The 14,376-nt window shown below is 42.1% G+C and overlaps 1 protein-coding gene across 1 annotated transcript in view; it reads right to left on the reverse strand.

Annotated features, from left to right (window-relative positions):
- The window catches only part of GAREM1 (GRB2 associated regulator of MAPK1 subtype 1), a 105,823-nt gene that overhangs the window by 73,732 nt on the left and 17,715 nt on the right, over positions 1 to 14,376 (reverse strand). The window contains exon 2 of the mRNA XM_075494562.1: positions 8,070 to 8,210. Coding sequence (XP_075350677.1) covers positions 8,070 to 8,210 — 141 coding nt within the window. The remainder of the gene's footprint in view (positions 1 to 8,069; positions 8,211 to 14,376) is intronic.

Raw genomic sequence — 14,376 nt, forward strand, 5'->3', positions numbered from 1 at the left:
TACTCCCTTTCCCTTCTTACAAATAAAACACAAAGTTCAATGCTGAGGCAAATCTTAGGTTTTTTTAACATGGGTAAGATTATACTTGTGCTGAAGTCAAAGTAGAGGAGAGCCTGACAGCTGTATCTAAAAACATATGCCTCTTTCCACCACGTACATCACTGAGACAGTAGTGAAAAATATCACTATCATCACAAGCTTTTGTTTCCTTTAAGGCACCAAGCAAATCCCATGAAACCAAACAAATTTTATAGTACAAACTGGTGTCTACAAACCACAAACTCTTATTCCAGGTTGGAAAGCAAGAGAGAAAATGCAGGTATGTTCTTTCCATGAACTTCTGGGACATAATCAGACTCTTCTTCCATTGCCTGGAATAATACCACCCTGTGAATACTACCCTAACCCTACCATTCTCATTACATCAGAGAGCAGCAGCCTTTGAGAGGTGCAGACTCTACAGCAGTTTCAGATGCTTCAGATGGGCCAGGCAGGCAGCAAAACTGAAGGTGGATGGGAACTAAAATAGAGTTGAATGGGGTTTCACCAGAAGGCTGAACACAAACTTTGATATATCCAGCCACCAAACTGAACGTCAAGCAAATTCTACAAATTCTGTAGGTGACTCCAGAAATCTCTCATAGCCATAAGGTTGTATATATACAAAGAGAGAAGCAGTCTCACAGCCTGCTGATTTTAATTCATAAGCATGATAACTTTAAGGAAACTAGACACTGCAAAAAAGTCTGGCTGACTCCGGAGAGATGAGGTCGAGAGTGAAAGATTCTCAGCAGTGCAACCTGATGAAGAATTGCACACCGCCGTTTCACTAGAAGCTAAATTTGAACCACCTCCTCGCACTGAAAAGGTATTTCTGATCCGTAGCTTGCATTCTGGGAAGCTGCCGGCGCACGATACTAGAAAGCAAGTACCGTATACACTCAGAACAAACTCCTAGGGCTCAGGACAAACTGCTCAATCAAAAATCAAGTAAGCAAGCAAGCAAACAAACAAAAAAAATGGGAAGACATATGTATACATTCCTTAATAGCTATAAAACAAAATGCAAAGTAGAAGAGATTCTCCAATACAGGTGGTCAGACAAAAGGGGAATATTTCATTAAACTTAGGTAAAAAGCTGCTACTTCACCAGACTGGCTAATGGGGAGAGACGAAGGAACAGGAAGAACACGTGCACCCACAGGTGCAAAAGAAATAAACAATTTTTGCCAGCACCTTAGAGTAAGTTGTGGTAAGAGTGCCTGCATTTTGATCCCATGATTTGATATTGCACTGCAGATCAATGGAGAGACGTTTGCCAAAATTTAAATAGGCAGAGAAAAGTGGAATAACAAACAGATAGGACCATGGCCAAGTCTGACAGCAACTAAAATTGTTGAAGGTAACTCTCTGGGGGAAAAAAAACAACCTTAAGAATATAGATATTTGCTCATGTATGGAAGAACAGTTCATCCATTATTTCAAGGTGACAGGTTTGAAAAATCCAGGAATATGAAGACAGTTTCCAGACTACAAAGCTGTGATTGCCTAGAGTAGAACAACTCAGTCTTTGGTGGGGAAAAAGGAGGCAGCAATTAAACTAAAACCAAGTAGATAAATACATTTTAAGGCACAATAATTTCCCTGACACAAAAGCATGGAATGATACTATATGGGCAATTACAAGTGTTTCAGACATTACTGATCTCAGACTTATAGCTGAAGAGGCACGCACTGCTCACAGAAACGAGTGCCCTCTCACTCTGCAATACCCAGGCAATACCCTATAATCAGACTTCTAAAAAAATACCAAATAGACTTTCTTCTATTTGTTTATGGGGAGAAAAGGGTTGCAATTCTCAGGAAACTTCATACAGTCAAGTATTCAGAGCTACAGAAGTCATATTTCTCTTTTAAAAGCATGAAGACTATATGCTGGTGGCAATACTTTTATTAGCTGTACCTGAGAAAAAAAGCTTTCAAACTTCTGACTGCTTTTCGGATCATACAACCATTTTCAAGAAAAAAACCAAAACAAAACAAAACTTGGGTACTGGGACATTAAACGTGTGGGTTGGTTTTTTCCTTGGTTTTCTTCTGAGGACATACATTCATTAATCGTTTACCAGCCCACAGACACATGGCAGCCTGCCTCTCTCAGCAGCACTGCATTCAGGCCCTGTTCTCTAGAAGTTACATTCAGCTGTACAGCACAAAAGCCCCAGGAGAACTATGTGATAGTTGGGTGCCAAGTTAAGTTCAAAGCAAAACACAAATTAAAATGTAAAACACATTTCATATCAGGGAGTGGTGTACCTGTTGGCTGGAAAGGACTCACCTAAGTAAGTTCCCTACTTCAGAGCAGTGTCCCTCCCTGTCTTAGATCTCACCCACCTCTTTGAACTTAAAAATTACCCCATCAGAGCTGTACTGCTCCTCTCACACAGAACAACAGGCACAGCTCTCCCTGACACCACCCGCTGTTCCCAGGGACGCAAAGCCCCAGACAAAGGACTCTTTGTCCAACACCACCTTCCTTGACCAGCAGACAGCATTAAATTGCACTTGAGGGAGTGACGAGTCTAAACTGAATGTAAGACAGGGAAGCACCCCCTCTCTCCCCAAAGTAACACAAGTTGGCAGCAGATACCATAAAGCCGTCAAGCAAAGGACGTTTGCCAGTCTAATGTTTGCTCCTCTCTCCAGGGCCATCAAGAGAGCTGTACAGCATACTTACAGAAGACCCAACATACTATAAACATCTAAGAGTGTTCAGTATCACCAAAGTAAAAATCCAAGCTCTTTCAGATCCTGGATGCATGAGGTTCAGGGTGGGTACTGAGCAACAGCAGCTGCTGTCACCATCTCAAGACAACTAGGAGATGCCTAACTCTCACCATACTTCAGGGGTCTCCTCCCTCAGTGTCCAAGGTCTGACTATCCCAGAGCAGGCAGCAGTATGCCTGCTGGGACTGCAAAATTGTACCTCAGAGGCAGGCACGCTTTTGGACATGAGAGAGAAACTTCTGCAGCTGCACACTGCAAGATCTCAGGGAGCTCTCCTGCTCCACCGCTGCAAAGGCAAGTTCACTCTTGAGGAGACCTGCAGAGAGCGTCTTCCTCCGCGTTAGCAGGACGCAACGAGGAACAGGCCCATCAGGCACTGCTCCATGATTAACAAATCAAACCAGTAGAAACAGGTTTCAGTAGGACGTTCGTTGTACACCAGTTCTAGCACCAGAGAAGGGACTTCTGACTCATTCCCACCCAGCACCCCACCTGGGGAAGGTTCACATGACAAGGTTTTATATTTCCTCATTTAAGAGGCATTAAGAAAGCTATCAGCACACTTAGGTAAGCAACCGGACATGGCACCAGCAATTACTCTGTATTAGCAATTGCAGACCTTCACGATGTGGCGGGGAGGCGCGAGTTCACAGGAAGAGTATTCCCAACACCCTCCATGTGTTACAGGGTGGCACACCCTGGAACAGGGTGTTACTTTCTAACATCTTCATAAAAGTATCTTCTTTATTAGTTGCCTCCTATGAGCACACAGACAGCAGCAGGGACACAAGAGGTATTCCCTCCAAACCCTGGGCAAAGCCAAGTAGAAGCTTAAAGAAAAAGAAATGGTAGGGGTTTGGATTTTTTTTAATTTTTTAAAAAAAAAATCATCTCAAGGGAACAGCTTTGCTCGCAGAAGGGAAAAAACCCTCAAACGGACAGGAGAGCAAATGAACCATCAGTTGCAACAACAGAGATAAGGCCCTAAAGAACAACAGTAAAGGTCCTGTTATGACTTGATTAAACATGGAAGTGAGTATTTGGGGCAAAATAACCTAGATGCTGCCAACCCATCCCAAAGTACTTTTTCTTTCATTGCATACACTCACCAATACTAGCACGGCCTTTGAAAGAAAAGGCTACGCCGTGTAGGTGAGGGTATGCACGCACACGTGGGTCACTCCACAGCCCTCTGCCGCTTTTAGCGTGTAGCAAGTTTTAAGCAACCACATCCAACTCCATCAGCTTTCAAATCGGTAATCTGCACACGTAAGAAATTGTTGCCACACAGCACAGGCATTTACAACAGACTGAACCTGGGCCGTTCAGAGTCAGCGCAGAAGACCTCTGTGGCTTGAGCTGATGAACCCTCAAAAACGCTTTTGATAGCTTCGAGCTATATAGCCCTGGAAGGTAACACAAGAAGGGTCAGACAACACCCAAGGGCCACAGTGTTCCAACCCCCCCGACAGTGTCTTCAATGCCTTTCAGTTATCACAGAATATGTTTGAGACATGGTCATCAGCACCCCTGGGACACATCCTCCTGCACAGGTACCTCTGCAGAGCAATGAGAGGCGTTCCTCTTGACAAGCAGCAGCACAGTGAAGTCTAATTCTGCAACATATCAATATGCCCTGTATCTTCCAAATTCAGATCATAAAACGGTATTTTCCAGAGGCTACTAAGGGAGACATTTATCAAGGTAAAGATTACAGTGCTGCCTAAGCCAAAACTAGCAGTAACATTTGTCATCCGCTGGAGGGTATTGGATGATACACATTCACTTTTAGAGTAGAAATTTAGTATTAAGAATATACTTTATTTTTTTTATTTAATATAAAATATTTTACATTAACGATATAAAACTAGTTCAGACAGAAAGCTGGTAAGACCTTCCTGTAAGTATCAAGTGTGAATCGTGTACCTGAGGGAAGCAAAGGACACCAAAGCAATGTCCATCTGTTGTGATGGTTTACCTGGGACTCTTGTGAAGTCCACTCTCACACGCCAAGGCAGGGCACTATCGGGACGGTAATTTTGATCTGCTCTCCATTTTATAGGCATGTGAAGACCTCTTTTGTTTTAGGAGCCAGAAACACATTAGCCATTTGGTTTTAATTACATGAAAATTGAACTCGATGCTACATTAAATTTAGTTTTTACTCTAAAGAGAAGCAGACTGGAAAAAGTATTCAAGAGGGAATGGTTAGACTAACAGCTGTCATATATGACTGTTCTTTGACAGCAACAGCAAAAACGAACCATGTCAGCCATCCCCAACAGAAACAACCAGGGTAGCAGTTTCCCAGTAGGGAAAGGACCATTGGCAGGACTGTAGAACTCAGGTTCTGTTAATGAGATTTCACTTAAATGTAAAATACAGCATTTTCCTTCTTTAATAAGGCTTTATTGTATTTAGGTTTAATAAGTGTATCAAAACCTGATTTAGCAAGTAGCAAAATAAGATTTACTTTATACTTGTATTTATATATGTGAGTGATGACTTGGCGGTACTTAAAGCCATAATCTCAGGAGAAGAACATCAGTTTCAACTTCCCTTCCCACTCAACTGTTGCAATCAAAATCATGCTGCAATTTGCTACATTAAAATTTTGCTAGGGGTTAAAGAAAAAAAAAAAGTTATTCCATTAAAGCCAAAACAAACCTGGAAAATCATTTTAATGAACTCTTATGTTTTATCTCCAAGGGTCATTCTGGTAGGCAGCATAAGCAGTAATGTCAGCTGTGTGTTCATAGTACCTGTTTCACTTGACAGAATTTTAAAGTTACAGCATGCAAAAAGTCAGTCCTATAATAAAAGAATTTATACAGCAATACAGTTTACAAACATTTGCCTAGGAGGACATAAATTTCCTCCTCTAAAAACAAAAACTAATGGCTGAGCCCCATATACACATTCTGCCAACTGTTCTAGTTGCACTTTCTGCAAAGACGGAAAGTTCTCGCATGCAAACAGGGGGTCGTGCCAGCCAGCTCATATGGCAGCCACCGCCTGACGGCACTACCTTTTGGTAGCAGCACGTCCTCCTTAGAAAGGTAATGATTCTGGAGCACTCCCACCTCCCAGCCTTCCCAGAGCTCACTGCAGAGCAGATGCCCCAGCTAGCTCCAGAGCTAGCAGCATAACTGTGTCAGGCCAGTACCCTGCCCAGCAAGTCATCTTAGGCAGCTACGTTAAACTTCCCCTCTTCAATGCAGGGTTCTGGATCCCAAAAGCAGTGATGCCGTGAGGCACTGCACAACGCAGTGCTGAAAGTGTACTCAGTGCTAGCTTATAGATTTCTGTATGGTACTCCACAGCAGCATAAACTTACCTTTCGGGTATCGAAGATGTTTCTAAATGCATTTAGATGCTACCACCCAAGCACCAGATTGCCGTGCTTTGCTAACTAAACCTTCACGTGCTTAGACATCTCTCCTTTCTTGTAGGCAAGGCCATAAGACATGCTCTGGTACTGCAAGTTAGCACTGACCATTTCTGTGAAGTTCCTTTGGCAGCATCGGAGCCCATCACATATTCAGTAAGTGCCCTCACTACATGGCAGTTTCTGAACTTCCCTGTATTTTCATCTCATTAATGAGGGGTTTATGGCAGGGAACTTTCTGGAGATTGTTTGACAGCAAAACGTGTTCTGCCAGCTAAACACACACTTTTCCTGCATTAACACAAGCCAGAAAGAAAAACACATGGATACTTTTGCAATATCTTAGGGGACAGATTTTGATTTTGCTGGTACCTGTGTAAATTTAAGCTATGAATGAATGGAAGTATGGGGAGTTAGGAAACCCTGCTTAGCAGATCTTTGTTAATTCCTTTAAAAATTAAGAGCTAAGCTTTAGTAAACCCCTTAAGATCCAATCTTCTTTCATGCCAATAACCAGTTTATTTTCTGTTCTCCTTCTTCCAGGAATCACAGTGAGGATTTTAAAACGCACCATTCAGTTTGAAGGAAGTGAAATGTTTATCTGGCCACAGCACTGAAGCTCATAGAGCCAGGAGGTGTAAAAAAAAAAAAAAAACAAACCAAAAAAAACCCAAAAAAACCCAACAAAAACCCCAAACCCACAAAAAAACCCCAAAACCCCAAACCCCCAAAACAACCAACCAAAACAAAACAGAAAACCCCTCGATGTTATTAAGCACTAGAAATTGTTTATACTAAGAAAGTTTGAATTCAGAGAGTTTTAAAGCCATGTATATTATGACACTATATGCCATCACACCAAAGCTTTTAAACATGTCTTAAAAAAATTAACCTTCCAGAAGTGAACGCCAAGAAGAAACAGTACCTAAGGCGGCAACCGGTGTAAGTTTCATCACTGAAATAGGGTGCATCACTGCAGTTGCAGCACTGGCATGACTGAAACAAAACATTTCAGTCAGCTCTCGTACAACTCAGCACACCCTCATTGCACCAACATTTTAAAGGACACCATAAGAGAGCCGAGTAGACTACTCAACTGACAATTGGCTATACGGAAGACGAAAAAACACTAAGCCCACATCTTTGCTTTGTAGCCACAGCTCTTTCAGTTCACACTTTCTAGCTTTTAAAATTTTTGTACCTACTGCAGTAAGATAAGCACTTCCCACTCATATAGTATTGTTCTATTCAGATTGTGAATAAGGACATTAAGCAGCAGGAAATAGTATTAAAAATAATTTCCTAGGAAAGTAAAAATAATTTCCTAGGAAAGTAAAAATAATTTGAAATCGTAAAATAAATATGGATTAGTTGCATCATATCTACTTGGAACAACAGTATTACTGCACCATCCAAAAAGGCAGACAGTGACAAGGAACTACCGAGGAGCATTAGTGTAAAACTGCAGTATTATTACAAAGGGTCCCTGGCTTTTAACATGGAAGTATTAAAAAAATCCCCGCCAGTTTGAGTATGCAACGAAGTGTAAAACCCATTCCATCTTTGACCGAACATTTCAAGGCATTTTCAAACTTTCACACTTTCGTCACCACATTCACAGATGAGGAATGCTGGCAATTCATTATACTCAAATTGAAACCGATTCTTCTCTGTAGCTACGTGTTCTGTCAATGTGCTGCCCAATGAAATACATCTATTTAGCAGCCCTGGGAGTAAGTCAGTATCTCTTGCACTCTGTAACATTATTAAAAAGTTAAATCACAGACATCGACATCAGGGGCTTAGCTTCACTCTGTCAAATAAAGTGATCAGTGTTAAGTGGTAGGCAATTTATTCTCTTTGAATTTGTATTTCAGGTCAACAGTAGCTTTACCTGCATAATGTACAGGGATTTCTATCTTTGGCCCTATGACGTAGTGACCCTCCTCCAGACTGTGAGCTGTAATTGTTGTCCACTGCCGACATGAATGAATCAGAAGATAATCGCTCTCTCGAAGGCCTTCTACAGTTTCTCCTGCAAAACAGACGTAGGTTTTTTTTAAAAAATTTAAAAAAAAAAAACCACCACACTTATTGCATGAAAATGTAGGAAAACTTTATCATAAGCAGTTCATTCTTATTACTGTTTATTTTTTCAGACATTTTGATATTTAAAAATCCAATTAAGTAAGTTTCAATGCTAAACAGTATTCATTTTACAGTGTAAGGACTTTACCTTCCAGAAAACAAACATAACCCAAAACAACTCAGTGCCTGAACACAATACCACAGAGATGTAATCCAGATTACTCAGCAGTGGCTCTGGGGCTCCTTTTTCAGCTTTCTGCATAAGCAGGCTTTTCATATCTCTATTTATGTCTTCCTATCTCACTTCATACAACTACTTGAGAGCTCTTTTAATTTTTAAATAAAGGAAATAAGTACATTTTCATATGTTGAAAGATCAGCGTCACACTACCATACATCCACCTGAAGCCAGATCTTGTTCATCAGTATGAATTAACTGGGTATCACACTCGCAGATACAAAGATTTCAGCTTTGTCATTCTATCCCTTTGCAAGTTACTGCTTAATTAGCCATTCCTATATCTGTAAATTTAATCCTGCTGCTTGGGGGGGGGGGGGGGGGGGGGGGAGGGAAGATGTTAACACACACCAAAGTCCTCTCTCAGAGATAAATTCAGCCAGAAGCCTCCCCAGATAACATCCAGCTCTTCTTTGCGATGCCCTCTCTTGTACTGTGGTGTCTGCCAAACCCATCCCAAACACAGCCAGAGATCCAGTTCTCCTTTCTTCCCCTGTCTCTCCCAAGTCCTCTGCATTTCCATCAAGCACCCTCCCCTCCTCCAGCAGCTGCAGTGCCTGATCAGGACAAGAGTGCTTTGCTTGGCTTTCCAGCAATTGCAAGAGCCACATGGAGCACTAGACTACTCAAAGTGCCAGCTACACATCCCGAGCATGATATATGAACAAAATCTCATAGAGCAGGGCATATCACGGCAGACTGCTCTTGCATACCTGCAGTCCTGCTCGGTACACTTCTCTATTAAATACACAGAAAACAGCCTTTCTCAAGGTGCCTTTAAAACAGCCACATGAACTTTTAGGAACACTTAGCAGACACTAAACATGGGCCAAGAATAATGAAGCTTTAAATTTCATTTTCCCTCTCTCCCACCAGCCCTCTGGAGTTACAGCCAAAAATAAAGCAAGTAGTTTAGCCCTAGAATCAAGTTTGGAAAAAACCCATCCCCTTCAGCTACTACAACAAACTGCACTTTCTCTTCACTGTCCTCTGATATTCTGAGGTCAGTGGAAGAATTAAGACTTTCCTCAGCCTGAGGCAGCAGACATTTCACCTGTTCAATCTCTGCAGAGGAGAGAGACTTCCCATTGAGGTTTTTTTTGCCCACACCATGCAATCTTTTCCACCATAGGCAATGGCTACTACACACCCCATTCCTGCCTGATTTCATGCTCCCATTCTATCAGAAAGTGCCCTCCTACACGATTCAAAACGCAGCAACTGGTGCGTGTGAGAATTGTTAGATTTTAAATCAGAAGAGACCATTACGACCATCTGCTCCGATGCTCTCCGGCCACAGGATTCTGCTCATTTCCTCCAGAAACTTGGGTTTGGCTAAACAAGGGAGAGACCCCTCCCAACCTGCCTGCAGAGTCCAAGAGATGGACTTCCCTGGGTCTGCTGTCCCACAGCCTGTTAAACCTTAAAAAATGCTTCTGTTTTGCACATTTGGGGCTTTAACTTACAACTGCGGATAAACTGCTGTAACGGGGGTGTAGAGGGGGAACAGAAAAAGAAGGAAAAAAAAAAAAGGTATACAGAGCTCCTTAGTACTGGTTATTCTTACTCCTGTGAAGGTATCATTTCCAGGTTTCCTTCTTTTCCACAGCACAGAAAGTAGCTTCCAGGTAAGCAGGACATTTCAAGAACTGGTTTTCAAGTGCTCCTTGGACCACGGCCCTTGGCAACCCAGCCAGGCAGACAGGCTGCTCAATACCAGTTCCTGCTCCCTGGGAAGCAGCACCCCTCTGCCCACAGCGTGCTGGGAGAAAGGACCTCCGAAAGCCTAGGGGAGAGTGGCAAAACTGCCATGCAGCACTGGAGCACGCGTCGGTCCCATCCATATCTTGAAGGAAATTCAGATATATTTGCTAGAGGAGTCATGCACCTGCTGAATTTTACCAAATCATCTGACTGTAAGCATCTCCTGTTCTCTGCTCACAGGGCAACTCCTAATACATATAAAAATTATCTTCAGCTTGCTGCAGCTAAGGGTTACAATTTTGGGGGAAAACACAATAATAATAATAATAAATGTTATTTGAAACTCATGTTTCAGTTCAGAGAGTTGCACTCATGCTTTCTATAATCCATGGCAACAAGTAATTATTCTATCCCACAACAAAATAAAACCAATGACACCTAAGGGAAGAACTAGTATTTTACTAGTTTCACTGACAGTGGTAAACAAATTTTGAACAAAATACAAAGCATCTCTGGTATGCTTTTTCTCTGCCTTACAATTTGTAATTATAATTTCAGAACGTTACCTAAAGGAAGGCTGTATTCTACATCCAGGATTGCAGGGAAATAATTACAGTATGGGTCATCCTCGAAGAGTCTGAGAAAGCTATTCTCAGGAAAATAAAGACACCCATGATGAAAAGGCGCTTCCAGTCATAGCTCACATGCTATGATCTGTTTAAGTGGTTACACTAAAACTGGGTGGGACAGGTGAGTGTAAAAAGAGATTACTAAGGCAGGCCCAACAGTGGCTACGTAATTAAGTCTGCAGCTGGAAGTAGCTGTATTTTTTAAACAGAACTTTGGAAACCACAGTTCTTGTTACATCAATTATTTGCTCCAACTGATTACATCGGAAACGAATTTCGTGCTTCACCACTGAGTTTGAGGCGAGGAGAGGTGGTGGAGTGGATGCAACAGGGAGATCACGGAGGGTCCCTCCGGCTCCCTCACAACAGGCAGGTCTGTCCATACCAACCCTGACCTTTCCTAACCATGGGCGAACCAGATCCCTGAGGTTGCTTTATGGGGAGAGGCTCCTTGTCACCAAAAGAGACCGCAAAAACACCTGGCTAATGATGGCCTCCACGCTATGGGGAGAAAATACAAGGAGGAGTCAAACATGACTGAGGACAACAACACATGGCCATACATACTCTCTTCTTTCTTCCATTTTCCTCTAGTCTGTCTCCCCACATAAGACTGGCTCACTGTCTCCTGGAGAGGAGGAGACACCTCTGACCCTAGCTACAAGACTCGGCTCCCGGCCCAAGCACAGCCCAGACTTAACCCTTTAAGCTTTTCTCAGCCAACTGTACCTTGCAAAACAGCCACACATATCCAATCTGTTTTCCCCCCCGTCTCAGTAATGCAAGTTATGCAAGCCTTTCATTAATCACATTTTAACTATGTGGGAGAGAACTCGGCAGTCCTCACATCCACAAACTATGCAACTCGGTTCTCACCTATTCAACATACTCCCACACTCCTGCTTACACAAAAATCAGACGCCATGAGAAAACAGAGAACACAGGCCACTCATCTTTAGTAACAGTTTTGTCTCTTATGATCAAATATGGATTAGCTCTATCTTCTCACCCTCTCCTCCCCACCCCACATGCCTGCAATATAATTAAACCACTACAAAGCATCTACAGGCAAATACTTGCGTTGTTTTTTTCCCCCAAATGAAAGTCAGAGAAGCAATGAACTATCACATGCAACTCCCCACCCTTCCCCAAGTTGCCTACCTCTTTCCAAAATATGAGTCAAGTTTATTCATAATAATGCCCGAGACTAAGAAACCCATGATTCGCTAACAGTGCCTAAACCCTAAATAAAGCATCAACGCCCATCCTTGCCTGACAATAAAAGCCTCACACCTCTGAACTGAGAAGTTAGCCAGTATGTTCCTACACAAGCTGTCCTCCTGTAAGCAGTCTGACCGCAAACAGTACTTGGGCTACTTCACCATGCATCACCAAAGCAGCACTGCAACAGCTATTCATGTGTTCGTTGTAAATAAGATGTATTACCATTTTTTAATTACATGATCCATTTCCATACAATTGCTAAAACCTACAAATATTGCAAAGGCCACTATTGTTCAAGGGCAACTGCAGGGGGAACACTGACCCCAAAAGAAAAGTTGTTCATGTGTTGATACAGTTTAAAAAAAAAAAAAAAAAAAAAAGGTAATTGCTTAATCAAGATTCCCATGCTTATTAAGCACCACCTACATTAAATGCCAATACTTCTTTAATAATTCTTTCCGGTTCCAAAACTGGATCACTCACATTTGCCAAATCTTGGCTCTGTCATTGTAAACACTCCAATCTCAAATTAACAGTTAAAACTGTAGCACGACTGGGAGCAGGATACTTCAATTTACAAGTTCGAAGATGAATTTCTGTTCTCACGTGCAGCTTTTCAGAACCAGATGAAAAAAACAGTAGTTGGCTATGCGCAGGGATTGAGTTTATAAATGGCAATGCTGCAGCACAGAAGGAAGCTCATTTCCTTCTTTTCAAATAAGCACTGACCTCCCTGCAGGTTGTTGCCACCACTTACTTTCTAAAGACGCATACTTTTATTTGGTTTAGCATTTCACAGTTTCCAAATGCCCGGAGTAAAGCCTCAGGAGTAGAACCGAAGACCACTCCAGTTCTGAAGGTTCTGAGCACTCCCACCTCCTTCTGGGACAGTTAAAGCTTGGCCTGTTACGGTCCATAAACGAAAATTCATGCAGGTTCCACATATTCCGGTTTGCCCAAGACAGCAATGACTTTTCAACACCAACCACTAAAGAAAAGTCACGAAACAAATGAAAGAAATAAAAAACAAACCAAAATCAACAAAACCCCAACTTTTAAGGTTCTCCTCCTTGTATTGAGAAAATAACATTCAAGTCACTGCAAAATGTGCAGACCAACATGACTCATTCACTCACAGAAACTACACTGCTAAAAATAAGCAGCGATCTACAGGAATATAAATGCTTTATAATGCCACACACTTTGTCATCTTGGCTACGAGTTTGCATCACTGCCTTAAAGCATAAGCTTTGCGTCTGGAGACATTAAAATAGTAGGTAACAAGCAATTCAGAGAAAGAGAAGTCGCATGCAAGGTTCCAGCAACGTAACAGATACCATTTACACACGCCAGATGAACTAGATACCATCTCCTCCTGCCAGGAAGATGGTTATGGAGACATTCCTCTCATCTCATTCATCACAGAAGACTGTAAAGTGAGCTTAATGCTGTCCCCTGCACATCAGTTCAAGCATGCAGAATTTGCTCTTCCTGGAACAAAAAGGCTTACAGAAAAGAGCTAGAAGCTCACAAGAAACTTAAGATGGCTTTTGTGAAATAGCTGGTGAAGTAGGTGCCTGCGAAACCCCAGGGAAAACTCATCAAGACTTTGGGCCATGTGTTTTCATTAAGCCTGACACCATCTGCATGCAGGTAACAGATGCCATACAATTAAGTGCATCACCCAGCCTGCCTTGGTCAGTTAAGTAGGTGGTGAGTTTAATTATTCCACCTAATGTTCCACAATCGCATAACATATCATTACACAGGAAAATCTCAGCAACATTAAAAATCATTTCAGTGGGTGCTCAGCCAGGTACCTACAAAGCCACACAAATGAGTAACTTCAACTTTATCCCCACTCTAGCTTGCACTAACATTTGCTAGGAATGAAGGGTTAATCTGTGGAACAGCAAAAAGAAGTGGCTGGCTGGTCAGGTGAGCATGTCTGCTGTGAAATAGCTAAGAAGAACTGTCAGCATGTGGCTAGCGTTACACGGGAAGACTAGCAACCAAGGTTTATTTTGCAACAACTGGAAGCTAAGAGAAAGCAGAATGATTAGAAGCCGGAAAAAAGAAAGAAGTGAGGTTCTTACTTATTTATCATGCTATCATTGCACTGAGGAGCCTTACTTACACAGTATCTGCTTCACTGGACTTTCCCTGGCTGAGGACCCAGCAAGCCGTGCATTAAAATACACCTTAGCATTATCCTACAGCATCATGAAAAACAAAGCACAGCCCCAGCCAGTATGAAATGAAGTTATAACTTATTGTTAAAAAAAAAAAAGAAGACCGTATTATGGACTTCATGGCTC

This window comes from Mycteria americana, chromosome 2, assembly GCF_035582795.1.
Source record: "Mycteria americana isolate JAX WOST 10 ecotype Jacksonville Zoo and Gardens chromosome 2, USCA_MyAme_1.0, whole genome shotgun sequence".
NCBI classification, from domain to species: Eukaryota; Metazoa; Chordata; class Aves; order Ciconiiformes; family Ciconiidae; genus Mycteria; species Mycteria americana.